General features: G+C 37.7%; 1 protein-coding gene across 1 annotated transcript; it reads left to right on the top strand.

The window, feature by feature from the left end:
- Positions 1–6,113: 6,113 nt before the first annotated feature.
- On the top strand, positions 6,114–10,453 carry si:dkey-56m19.5 (calphotin). The gene is made up of 2 exons (XM_056461984.1): positions 6,114–6,310; positions 8,147–10,453. The coding sequence occupies exon 2, from the start codon at positions 8,153–8,155 to the stop codon at positions 9,758–9,760; it is 1,608 nt and encodes a 535-aa protein (XP_056317959.1). The 5' UTR covers positions 6,114–6,310; positions 8,147–8,152; the 3' UTR covers positions 9,761–10,453.
- The last annotated feature ends 4,106 nt before the right edge of the window (positions 10,454–14,559 follow it).

The following is a 14,559-nucleotide window of genomic DNA, read 5'->3' on the forward strand; positions in this document are numbered from 1 at the left end:
ATACAATTTTGTTGATCTATTCAAATAAATTGTTAATTAAAATATCTTTTTTTTTTTTGGTTAAGTTTTTTCTCCAAACATTTCCATGCCCCCCCTCCTCATTAAAAATAAATATATAAATAAAACTCTGCTCTTGGACATATTACCTTTTTGGCCCATACACTGCTAGAGATATCTGTGTGTAGATAGCATTTAGCAGCATTAAAAATAAGTAATGGATAATACATCGTCTCACAGTGCCATTTTTCAATTAAGCCATTAAACTGCACAGTGAATCTCTTATTTAGATTGTGTTAGCAATTTGTTATAATGAGAAGCTTTGCAATCATAGAACTTATTAACAAAAAGCTTTTTTTTGATAGGCTGCGCTACATTGCATAAATCAATATGTAATATATTTTAATATAATTTTCACTAAATTAATTGTGTGCATGTGTGTGTAGTTTTACTTTTCACACTGTAAGAATGCAGAGTTTACAGAATTAATTCCTGTTGTTCCAAACACAAACCAATTAAGTTAATTTAACAATTTAAGTGAATTGAACAAAAAACAGCTCATCTTAAATATTTTTTTAAAGCAAGTGAACTCTTACACTGTGAAAAAAAATGAGTTCCATGCAATCAATATGTGTGGGGACAACATGAAGAAATTAATGAGTTTTTACAATTTTAAATGGATTGAACATATAACAATTAAGTAGTCTCACAAAAATCTCAAGAATTGTGTTATTTTGGCTCATGTTAAATACTTTTTTAGTGCAAGTGAGCTCCTCTTACACTGTAAAAAGTGTTGGGTTCCACACAGTTGATTTGTGTTGAAACAACATGAAGGAATTAAGTTAACTAATTAGTTTTTACAATTTTAAGTGGATTGAACATAAAACAATTGAGTAGTCCCTGAACAAAAATTAGGAATTGTGTTGTTTTAGCTCATTTTAAATACGTTTTTTAGTGCAAGTGAGCATCTCTTACACTGTAAAAATTGCTTGATTCCACACAATCGGTTTGTGTTTGAAAAACATGAAGGAATTAAATTGACTAATTAGTGTTTACAAATGTAAGGTGATTGAACATGAAACAAATGAGTAGTCCCAGAAAAATCTCAAGAATTGTGTTGTTTTAGCTCATTTTAAATATTTTTAGTGCAAGTGAATTCCTCTTACACTGTAAAAAATTGCTGGATTCCACACAATTGATTTGTGTTGGAACAACATGAAGGAATTAAATTGACTTATTAGTTTTTACATATTTAAGTGGATTAAAAATAAAACAATTAAGTAGTCCCAGAAAAATCTCAAGAATTGTGTTGTTTTAGCTCATTTTAAATACTTTTTAGTGCAAGTGAGCATCTCTTAACACTGTAAAAAATGCTGGGTTATAGATTTGTGTTTGAACAACATGAAGGATTTAAATTGACTTATTAGTTTTTATATATTTAAGTGGATTTAACATAGAAAAATAGATATGTCTCCAAAAAAATCAAGAATTGTGTTGTTTCAGCTCATTTTAAATAAGTAGCTTGAGTGTATCTCAGATCTTCAAGATCCCTTTTTTTTTGTCGATCCATCATAAAGCTGCCACTTGAAGTTATGCAACTCATATAATTATTATTTTGCAATGCTATTCTTATCATTCTGTGTCAAAACAAAAGTCACATTGTTCTATTGTCAGGCCTTGTCTAAAACGCAGGGACAACTATGGCCATTGCTCCTGATGCACCATCATCTTTCAGTCACTAGAGGCCGCTGTCCTCTTTTTTCTCTAAAAAGAAATTTTCAGAGGAAACATTTTTGTTGTTTTATTGACATGAGACTTGCAATTAATCACATATGACATGCTTGCCAAGCCTTTCATGGGGCATAAAGCTCACAGATCATAAACCTTTCAGCACACAGAGTCTGGGAACACTGTAACCTTGAACTCTCTGCCTGGAATAGTTGGGCATTTTAACAAATTACCAGCTGTGTGACTAAAATCAAAACATTACTAGCCTTTTTTTGTAGCCATGAGTGTAGATCATCTTAACTGTCAAGAAGCAAAACATGTATTTACATTTTTCACATGAGACCACAAGCTCTCGTATTTTAAGGATCTGACTGTGCAATCCTGCATCAGAAAGTTTGATTGCCATTCCTGACATTTGGTACAACAAAAATGCAAGCTGCTGTAAAACGCAAAAGAAACAGAGGAAACCAGTTTCTCACGACCGTTTCATCGCATTCCATGTGTCTAGCAGTGATGAAAGGGCAGCGCTGGTTCATTCCTCCCCTCAGTGAGATTTAATCACGAGCTCATGATAAAAAAAAAAACTACATCAAAATATTGAATTGGCTTGTCTACATGAGGATTGACTTATAATTATTGACACAGCTGGTCTGCTTCGGGGTGTTTTCTGTGAGACCTCCTTTACTGTATACACCTGCACTACAGTAGGTCACAGTTCTTATATTATATAACTCGTGTCCAGTATTCATCCTCTTCAAAATTACAAATACACTGCATCCAAAGGAAATAATTATCTTAATTATATATTATAAATCAAATTTATAATATATACAGTGCTCAGCATAAATAAGTACACCCCTCACAAATCTATCTTTTAAATTTATATTTTTAATAGGAAGCTATACTATATTATGTTTGTGCACATTAGATTAGTCACTACTGAAGCCAAATCTGGAACTAATCCAACAAAATTATTTATTATAGGTACAAAAACAAAACAAAAACATATTTATATATTAGGGGAAAATAATAAATAAAAATGTTAAAAAGAGCAAAAAATACCAAAGAAATATATAGAATTTTATACTTTGCAATTTCTTTTGCAATATTTCGCATGAATTTAAATGTATTATCTTTTTATTTCTAAATATGTTTGGTGACAAAAATATTATTTAAATAAATATATCTGTTTAATAAATCTGTTTTGTTCAAATGCACCAAAATATATGACATATATTCACTGAGAAATGGATAAAAATATTAATTTTCAAAATAGGGTGTACTCAATTATGCTGAGTACTATTACAATCAGACCATTTTCTAATAGTAGCACTTGATGTGAGTATTGCACTGTAAAACCCAATAAGTTAACGTAACTCAAACCGTTTGAGGATACCGATTGCGACAAACCATTTGCGTTTAAAAACAAGTCTTAAGGTGTACTGTGCACTTACTCCATTTAAGCTGAAGTAATGAGGTATTTAATTAACTCATGACCTTCAACACTGAGTTCAAAACTCTTTTCAAATGAGTAGAATTAACTTTCAGTCAATTTTGAGTTAACTACACTCATTTCATTTGATAAAGTTGACTCTTGGGTTTTACAGTGTACCTCTTTGTAAGCTAAACAACTAAATGTAGATGAAAATTGCTGTAATGTTAAATTATTTACTGTCTTCTGTATTTGTCTTTATAATTTCTGAAAGTATCCCAACAGATTTAGGGAGCCTAGAGATATTTAACATTCAGGCACATACAACACTGTTATTTTCATATCCTGTGCAATTAATCGAAATCGAATCACAATCGCAATTTGAAACATTTCGATTAGTTAATCACAAGAGGCTGCAATATAAATATGTGTGTGTGTGTGTGTGTGTGTGTTTATAAATATATTTATATACAGTTGAGGTCAGAATTATTAGCCCCCCTGAATTATTAGCGCCCCTAAATTATTAGCCCCCTGTTTATTTTTTCCCCAATTTCTGTTCAATTTTTTTTCAACACATTTCTAAACATAATAGTTTTAATAACTCATCTCTAATAATTGATTTATTTTATCTTTGCCATGATGACAGTAAATAATATTTGACTAGATATTTTTCAAGACACTTCCATACAGCTTAAAGTGCCATTTAAAGGCTTAATTAGGTTAATTAGGTTACTAGGTAGGTTAGGGTAATTAGGCAAGTTATTGTGTAACGATGGTTTGTTCTGTAGACTATCGAAATAAAATATAGCTTAAAGGGGCTAATAATTTTGGCCTTAAAATGGTTTTTAAAAAATTAAAAACTGCTTTTATTCTAGCCGAAATAAAACAAATAAGACTTACTCCAGAAGAAAAAATATTATCAGACAAACTGTGAAAATTTCCTATATATATATAAATAAATAAATAACGAATAACATCTGAGGTGAAGTGCTTTGAAACCAGTTCGCTATGCTTCAGAAAATTAAACATGCTTTGGTGAGGTGTCTGAATATCACTGGGCGTGTAATAGACTGTACTGAGGACCAGGGATGGGGGGTGGGTGAAATTGCGGAAGTTTTCCAAGAGAAATAACAAAATGCGAGGGTGACAGGAGATGGGTCTGAAATATGGAAGACTCCCAGGAGAAACGAGAATGTTGGCAGGTATGTCGTGTCAGTGGATGGGGGGAAAACGGAGGCGTGGCTGCCGACATTCACGGTACCTGATTGAGGCTTTTTCTCAATATCAAGTAGCCTACACAAAGTTCAGATCTTTTTTTTTGGAACCAAGTTTTTCAGACCAAGTTTATAATGAACTCTCGATGATACGTTGGGTAAATCTTCAAAAATAATGGCAGTGTACTTTTATAGCGTCATTCACCCTGGCATTCATCTTAACAATAAAATGACAACATAACATAAAGCAATGGTCTCTTTTAATTTATATATTAACAAATTAAACATAACTGACACCAAAAATGTTAAGGCATCATGTACATATGGTGTTAGGACAGTGAATACTTGTTGAATCTGTGAGGAAGAAACAGTAATGTTTGGCAAATGTTTTTTTCATTTACATGTTTATAGAGCTAAAAGTAAAGGGCCTTAAAGAATGTCATCGCACCTCTGTCTGTACTATTAACACAAAGCAGCCAAATTACACAAGGGTGCCATGTGTCAGGCTGCTTCAAGTGGAATGTAATAATCAGAATGACCTTAACACTGTTGTATACATCTTTCTTGTTGCGCATTTGTGAACCAGTAGGCTTTATACATTCACAAAAAGGCTGGGATGATTTACAGTGCTCAGCATAAGTACACCTCTCACAAATATGTATTTTAATATTTTTATTAGGAAGCTATACAATGTTATATTTGTGCATAAACATTAGATTAATCAGTACTGAAGCCAAATCTGGAGCTTATCTAACAAAATAACTTACAATAACTGTCTATAAACTTGTAGCATACACCCAAATGTATATGTTATAGAGAAATATTAAATACAAATTTTAAAAAGAGGAAAAATCAAGAGAAGCAAAACTATTTTTTTATTCTGTAGGTTGTATTTTACTTTGCAATATTTAGCTTGAATTTAAATGGATTATCTTTCAATTTCTAAATATGTTTGGTGACTAAAATATTATTTTAATAAACATATCTGTTTAATAAATCTATGTTGTTTAAATGCACCAAAATACATTGCCATATTAACTGAGAATCAAAATATTCACTTCCAAAATGGGGTGTACTCCATCATGCTGAGCACTGTAATTCAAATTTGGGTAAAATGTTTTATCATCCACATGGGGCCAAATTTTACCCAAATTTGGGTTAAAACTACCCAACATTTTTTTAGACAAAGAGATTTGTCAAAAAAAAAAACTTGCAAAGAATTTGACTCATTCAGTATCAATGAGATCAGAAAACATACACCCAAAAAAACCCTTTCGCTTTTGGTTCAAGCAATGGTGACATTCACAAATCAGTTTATAGCCGCTTACAACAGGATCAGTGTGCGGACATCTTCACACTGTAAAAACAATACACTCTACACTGCAACCGAATTTGAAGGGGCTGCTTACAATTCACTCTCTTCTCCTTCAGCCATGGGGGAGGAGAATGTGCTGTAACCCCTGTCTTTACACACACACACACACAAACGGAGAGGGAGAGAGAGAAATGCATGGTAAACCAACCAATCAGGCAGGTGAAAAAAGGCAAATGCACCAACTTGAAGTCAAAGGAATACGGTTGCTATAGTGATCACTTCAAAAAGTGAAAGAAAAGAGGGCATTATTCCCAAAACCCATTATAAAGCCCATCTAATCTAGTAAAATATGCACCCAACGTGAGGGGGAGGGAATGGAGGAGGAGAGGGAGGGTATATGGATTGTGGGCAGTGGGCAGGAGAGGCTGTGATAACGACAGATGTCTCACAAACCGTGGCTTTAACAGGAGGGGTGAAAGGAGAAAAAACGCCCAGTCGCGGATTGGACCTGAGGGAGAGAGCAGGACCGGCGCTTGCTGAATCACATTCACTACTACGGGAGGAGACAAAAAAGTACATCCAGCGCTCTCTATCGCACGGATTTCCACAAAAGCGGAGTAGCAGGTTAGTAAAATGTCTGAAGCGAGTCTCCGAATAGCGGAATGAATATCACTTACCAGACAAAGCGATTAGCTGGGGCTGGAGATGTAGTTGAATGCAGACTGCACGAGCCGTTCTTTGTTCTCTTCATTTTCACATGTCAGTCTTTAAATCTAATAAAATATGCAACAGATTCGTTCCATGTCTCTGTTAATAACTAAACGTTAACGTTTATTCAATAGAAGTGTCGGAATGACATTTTACAAATGTCATAGTTAAAATATTTTACGCTTACATTATTATAACACGTGTTTCATTAAAAAACTATAGCTACTGGAATGTAGATATATGACTGAAAGTACATTTAAACGACATATAAATAGCTATTTTAACATTTATTGTATTTTTGATATGTTTAATTGAAGCTATAGGTTACAGGTAGTAGTTGCTCAAAGCTTGTATTTCGCTTTCCTGACCTCTTAATAAGCATTATTTTAAGGAAATGGTAAGCTTTTATTTGCTTTACTATGAATTTGCTTATTAAGGAGGAGCTGGTCGATATGGGGATGGGTGTTGGGTGGGTGTGGAGTGGGGGCTGGTATGTCTTACAATTAATACTATTAATACAAAAACGTATAGCTTACTATTGAACACATGACTTACTACAATCATTAGTTCCCCCATGTTTTCCTATTGTTTAATTTTATAGCATTGATCATTACACATGTTGTAACCTGCATTTAGACGTGTGATGTACTTCTTGATTTCACACACTTATACTTGCTGAGCAATTTCACCGGTCTTCAAGGACATAAGTTTTACTGGAGACATTAAGTAGATTTCTTTTCCTCGTAATATTAATGAGTAACTTCATCAAGTATGATCTGGAGAAATAATGGAGGCTGTGGAGCGTACTGGCACAGAGCCGGTAATGCTGTAATAAACGCTGTATCTAGTGAGCGCTGACATAGGCAGCACATCTCAGTAGTTGTACCCTTTTGCAGGTTGGATTGGGGTATGACTGCATATCCGGTCTTTGTTTGCCCCAGTGCAGCACTATGGACAGCTCCTATTGTAACCCCACTACTTTACAGATAATTTAACAATACCCAGGTTTCAATCTGTGTCATTTTCATTTCAAGGGAAGAAAAGAAATAAAGAAAATGTAATGTATGATGCACATATATTATTATTTGAATCTACTTGCAATAATTAATTTAAATTCTTGTCAGTTACAATAAAAATATTTTATAAAAGGAAAGTATAATGTTTTATTGATTAGCCTCTCCTGTGAATATTGTTTTCCTCCTCCTCATATTAAGCTGATTTACCAGCCAAATCCAGACATAAAAAGTACTTTCTGTCCTGTTAAATCAATGCATGCTTAGTTTGCGCTGGGTTTTTCATATCTTAAGAAGTTTACAAGAAATAAGTGACATTCCCTTCCAGTCACTTTTTGTCCTCAAGCCACGTCCTCCTCTTTAACAGAGTTGGACTGCATTCAAAGTCCTTGGCAGAGACTGCATTGGGTTGAAACTATTGAGTGTCTTTTAAAATGGAGAAATGGGGTGGGCCTTGGAGGAGGTTTTACATTTTTACATTTTATGTCCATAATGAGGTTCCAATAATATTGGTTATTTGCCAGTGGAGTTTTAGACCAACATTATCATGCAATCCTCTAGCTCAGTTACAGCACCAGCAATGGAAAAGTCATGTGAATGCATAAACAGATAAAAATGTATAAAATGGATGAAGCCAATGGATATTGCTTTGGATAAAAGCATCTCTCAAATAGATAAACTGAATTATACCAAAAATACAGTGATGTTCATAGCTTACACAAGATGTCTGTTCCCACAGGACATCATGGGAGGCAAGCTAAGCAAACGGAAGAAGGGATACAATGTCAGTGACCCTAAAGAGAAAAAAGAGGAGAATGCTGTGGAGTCAGTTGAACCAGCTGAGAAGAAGGCTGAGACCCCTGTGACTGAGGCGGAGGCTGCACCACAGGAGGCTGCTGCAGTAAATGCAGTGGAATCTGAAGCACCAGATGAAAAGACTGCCTCTCCTTCAGGAGAACAAGGAGAGGTGAAAAAGGATGATGCTACACCAGAAGAACCAGTGGCAACAACAGAGACATCTAGTCCAGCACCCGAGGAACCAGCAAGTGCTCCAGAATCACAGTCAGCAGAGGTACCAGCATCTGCAGCAGAGGCAGCGGCAGTAGAGACAACAGCTGCTACACAAGTGACCCCATCAGCAGAGGTAATAGCAGCTGTTGAGGAGAAAGCAGCAGCTGCACCAGAACCAGCTGCAGTAGCTGTGCCAGAGCCTGCAGCGGCACCTAAAGAACCAGCAGCCGAGGAGCCTACAGCTGCACCAGAGTCGCCTGTTAAAAAACCTGAAGAACCAGCAGCTGCACAAGTAGTGGAGGAACCTGCAGTTACAGTACTAGAGTCACCAGTGACAGAGAAACCAGTGGTTGCAGCAGAAGAACCAGTTGCTGCTCCAAAGACACCAGTTAAAGAAGAGCCTCCAGTTACACATGAAGAACTAGCAGCTGAGCCAGTAAAACCAGTTGCAGAGGAACCTGTAACACTTTCTGAGATTCCATCAGCAGTGGACAAGACACCTGCAGCTGCACCTGAAGAAGACACAGTCGCCCCAGAGGCTGAGGAATCTGCAGCTGCACCTGAGGATGCTGCACAAGAGCCTGCTGCACATGAGCCCGAGGAGCCTCCGCTGTCACCCCAACTTGCAGCTTCACCAGTGGAACCAGTCTCAGAGGAAGTAGCAGAGAAAGTTGTTGACGAGGTTGTAAATGCCAGTGTGAGTGAATTGTCCACCGAAATTACAGAAACCACTGAGGTCACACCAGAGCAGGAGACTGTCACTGAGGTTGCTGATCCAGAGCCAGTCATAGAGTCTGCCCCAGTACCTGAACCTATTTCTGAGGCACTGAGCACAGCAGAAGTCGAGATTGCTGTTTCCTCCCCAGTAGAACCAACAACGGTCACAACTGAATCTGAAATAGCAGCACCTCCCGAATTCACACTGACACCAGCAAATCCAGAACCATCCCCAGAGGAACCTATGCCAGAGGAAAAATGTGCATTGGACTCCATCCCGGCAATCGTCATCTTAGAATCAACCTCCACCAATGATCTCTGTCTTGAGGAGAGTTCCCCGGAAGTTACAGATAAGAAGCTGAATAATGGAGACTGTGAGAGTGCTGGCTCAGCAGAGGAGACTGTGTCAGCTCCCACTGAGGTAAATGGGGACTGCCATAAGGAGACAGAAGACGTAGCTCCTGCGGATGTCCTCGAGTCCCCGGTTGAGGCTTGTGTAAATGGCGTGAAGGACAAAGAACCGCCTCAAGAGCTGAGTGACTGTGAACTGAAAAAGGACTTGAGTTTGGCTGCTGACTTTCAAGTACCAGCTCCAGTTGGTGATATGGTAGAGGTGCCTCAGTGAACCAGCTGAACTGTCGACCTAATCTGAGAAACGAACCTTAAATGTGAATCCCATATTGATGCAAACGAACAAACGAAACAATCATCTGACAACAGGCTTTCTGAAAATTAATGTGAAAAATGCCTGTTGTGCTCTCTCAGGCAAAGGGATTTCTGGTTAACCAAAAAGAAATGCAACCACCCAAGAGCTAAGAGTGTGAGAAACAAAGAAAGAATGAAGTAGTGAGGGTGAAAAGCCTAAAAGGAAATGGGAGGGAGAGAGTGAGAGAGAGCGCGAGAGAAGGAGCGGATGGTCTTTGAAGTCTTTGTGGCCAGTGTCCTGCTGTCAATGCGGAGGGTGAGCTTGAAGGCCCGGTTGAATATGTAAGCCAGAGAGATGATTACATGTGAACCTTAAAAAAAATACAAATGTAAAAGATGTCAGAACAAAAATGCTGGACAGTAACAACGGTAGAAATGAACTGAATGAACAAACCCATCTTTTTGTGTAAGCCTGATGCATATTGAAATGGTTTTCTGGCTTAGCATTTAATAGCATATAATCTAATTTAGACCATATTTCTGTCACTATGTAATATGGAGATGTGAGGATGAAGCATTTTGAACTTTTCATGTTGGGAGAATGAGTGTGGAATGTTCCTTTTAACTTAATGGCTTGGCTTAGAAAATAAAACACTCTGTTATACCTTAAAAATAGTTCTATCTTATTTGTTTTTATTTATTTTTTGAAAATGTGCTGAATTGGTACGCTCTAAAAATTCTGGGTTGTCATAAAATATGGACAAACCCAATGGTGTTACATTTTTTGTATCCCAATATTGGTTTATGACAATCAATTTTTTATTTGAGTGTACTCAAGTCTGAAAAAACTAGAGAAATAAATGTATGATCCATATAGCAGACCCATTTTGGGTAACTTTATGTTGGTGGTCCATTTGAGTATTAGTAGACTGTCTGTTTAATATCTGTGATACTGCTCCTTCAACAGACATTTAACTGACTATAAGAAACTTTGCAAGTGCATGTCAACTTACACTAACCCTAACGCCAACCTAAGAGTCTACTTTTAATCTAATAAGAATTAGTTGGCATGTAGATGCAATGTAACTTAAATTCACCAAACGGACCATCATAATAAAGTATGACCCCATTTTGTTTTCTAAAACATGTGCTCAGCATGTGGAATGTAATCTCTGGTTTGATATAGGAGGGTACAGTAACACCGCAACACACTGCAACTGTTACATTGAGTGCCTGTTTCCAGCCATTTTGTGAGGTTGAAAAGATCTGACTGGCAGGTCACCTTTTCAACAATGTCCCAAGAGTCATTGACTTTGTAAATTTGTTCTGTGGGGCTGGGCCCCAGACACGTGTTGTTTTGAGAAACATGGAACATGGCCATGAATACAAATGTCTGTTGAGAGATTCTTCAGTCAGGTTGCGGTAAAACATGGCAACATTTTTATTCTTCACAGTAATATTTTAGGATGACAAGATGGTGTTGCCTTATATTTCAGCAGATTGTGTCGTGGTGGACAGGACTGGGAAATATTTCTTGCATAAAAGGGGAGCTCAGAGTGGCCTTGACAAACACTATAATGCCTTACATACACACAAATTACAGCCCTGACACAGAAAGGAAAATACTCAGCCCAAAAAAGTAAGTCGCAATCTTGCTGCTCTCACCTACCCACATCTCGCTGTCTCACTAATGTACAAGAACTGATTACAGGGTACATTAGTAAGTTCGCGTGTTACAGAAAAGAGGTTTGCATGAGAAAGGCTTTACAAGAGAAGATGCTGGAAATATTTGAAGGTTCCCAAGTGCCCTCCGCAGGCACCATAATGAGCTCCTCCACATACCAAGCAGGAATTCTCGGGTTTCTTAAAAAAAAAACAGGCATAGAGATTTATGAAAGGAATGTTCTCTAAAGCTGACGGGGGGTGGGGGCGGGATGGGTGAATGAACTCACTGGCTTCAGTGTTTTTTGAGTCACTGTTAAACTTGTCCTCTGTTTAACATTCGTGAAAGCCAAATTAACATATTCTGTAACCTCTTGCCCCTTTGGAAATAACAAAACCTTTGGATAGATATTATCCAGTGCCATTTCTTATTTAAAGTGACAGATCATTAAAATGGTATTGTGCTTTTTTAATCTGCTCGTCTTTGTTTTTTTCCAAAGACGACTTTCAAGACATTTTGATCTTAGATATTTTGATCTTTGATAAAGATATTTTGAATAAATAACTATTTTTAATATGCTTAATTAAACTACATAAACTGAAAATTAAAATGATCCTAGAAGAGTCTAAGAGATGAACCGCTGTTTGTCATCAAAAAGAAATCTCTGGTTTGAAGTAGGGGAGTGGTCCAGTGAGAGGAATTTTCTATACAAGGTGTCCAGTTTCCTCATCCCATCTTACTGTGCTTGGGGAGCAAGTTCCTTCCTTCCTTCAGTCTCTCTCTCTCTCTCTTGCTCCCTTCCTCCCTTTTTCTTCCTCTCTTTTCCTTAGCTTTCATGCACAACAGATGAGAGGCCCTGCTTGCATCTTGATTTAAAGGCTCTCTACACAGTGCATAGTTGTGCAGCCGCAGCTGCAGTGCTTGGATACACCAGCACTATGTGTTCTATACTGGTGCCTTGGCACAAAACCTACCATGCTTTCCTGTCCCCTTCTCCACATGAGAACATTTGATCTTTCACTTTTACTCCTCTAAATCCCCTTACTCAGAGAACGATATAGATTAAAGTCTTACTTGACACCATTATTAGAGTATTTTATTAATAAAACCTTTAAAGTCAGTGTCAAGGATCATGGGTGGCGCAGAGGGTAGCATGATTGCCTCACAGCAAGAAGGTTGCTGGTTCGAGCCTAGGCTGGGTCAGTTGGCATTTCTGTGTGGAGTTTGCATGTTCTCTCCGTGTTCATGTGGGTTTCCTCCGGGTGCTCCGGTTTCTCCCACAGTCCAAAGACGTGTGGTATAGGTGAATTGGGTAAGGTAAAATTGGCCATGGTGTATGTGTGTGATTGAGTGTGTATGGGTGTTTCCCAGTGATGGGTTGTAGCTGGAAGCGCATACGCTGCATAAAACGTATGCTTGATAAATTGGTGGATCTTCCGCTATGGTGACCCTAGGTTAATAAAGGGACTAAGCCGAAAAAAAAATGAATGAATGAATGAAATGGATCACACACTGTCTCACATAAGCACTAAGAACTGATTACAGGGTATGCTTGTAATTATGTCGGTGTCTGTTAGCATATAAGAAGAAGATTGGCTTCCATGAGAAATTCTTTATGAGAGATGATGCTGGAAATCTGAGGGTTCCCATGTGCCACCATAATGAGCTCCTTCACATACCAAGCACAAGTTCTCTGAAGAAAAGATTACAACTTCACTGAAAAAAATAATTCTGCAAAATTGTTGGAAACAGTGAGTTGAATTTAAACAAATTAAATTTAGTAATGTACAACTTAATTTGTTTGTTTAAATTCAGCCCAAACAAATTGCTTACAACCACTTAACTTAAAAACAAATTGTAAATCCAAGGACTCATCTTTCAATATTTTTTCAGTGTTGGGTGTAATTTTCACCTTAGTAAAATAATTTGTTTGTTTTTGGTGGCATTAAAATACATGAGAAATAATCCATCATTACCTCATATATTTGGTTAAAATAATCAATTTCACTGAAACACACACACTCACACACAGGAATTTGTGCGATATTTGGATGTGGCTGTGATCTGTTTAGTGTGTTTCAGAGATCATAAAAGTCTATAAAATCAAACACTGACTTTTTTTGGGTGACTTGTTTAGATAAATCTAGTGGAAAAGTCCCCAAAGAGGTGAAAATGTGAGTAAAAGTCAGCACCCAGGAGCTGAAAAAATGTCATATGACCACAAGAAGGCTGTTGGTTGATCCTTACAAATGTAAGTCAATGGTTAACTGTGGTCCAGGTCAATACACTATTGCTGCAGAACATGCTGGAAAAAACAACTGATTGTCTCACCCAATAAACTGACTTCTCTGTAACGAGCACAGATTTCTAGCATTGAAAGGTGGGTTCAAAAACTAAAGTGTTAAAACAAAAGCTGAAACACTCCAAGGGGGATTCCCATTGTTTTTAACCACCCCTCTCTCCCATTGTGATTCATAGCCTGGCAATGCTCCGTCCATCTGTGCAGCTGCTCTGTAAGGCCGTCATTATATGCGGGTCCACAGAAGGCTTTCAACTCGAGCTCAGTCATACTTACAACCAGTATTGATCCACGAGTTAGCTTAATGGCCACCGGGAGGGCTGGGTCTGCCTTCTTACCCTTTTCCCTCTATTGCTCTCTCTCCCTCCCCCGTCTAGATTGCACAGCACATCAGCCGGCCTGCTGTCTATTCAAGCTCTGCAGCACACTTTAGAAACAAACCCAGCCAAACGCTCGTTTGGGAGGTGAGGATAGGGAGGACAGTGCGAAAGTGGGGGTTCTGTGTGTGTGTGACAGACCCAGCATGGAGCCTCAATGGGGGAAGATATGTCTCTTTGTCATTCTGCCCAACCCCCTTCCTCTCTTCCTTCTCCCCTTAGCCATTAGTAGAGGGAGAATTTTATACCCGACACTTAATCATTCTAGACCATTAAACGGAAGAAGGAGGAACCAGAAGCCGCGTGCTAAGCAGAGCTCATTTTTCCTTGAACATTGTAGTGATTCAGCCAAACTGATTGCGTTTGAGGTTACACTCCCCTTTGTAGGCAGTTTAGACCATAAAATCACTAAACTAGGGTGAATGAAGTGTTCCTACAAC

Source organism: Danio aesculapii, chromosome 7 (assembly GCF_903798145.1).
Source record: "Danio aesculapii chromosome 7, fDanAes4.1, whole genome shotgun sequence".
NCBI classification, from domain to species: Eukaryota; Metazoa; Chordata; class Actinopteri; order Cypriniformes; family Danionidae; genus Danio; species Danio aesculapii.

Coding starts and splice junctions, on each gene's coding strand:
- si:dkey-56m19.5 (XM_056461984.1), top strand. CDS start 8,153: ATGGGAGGCAAGCTAAGCAAACGGAAGAAGGGATACAATGTCAGTGAC.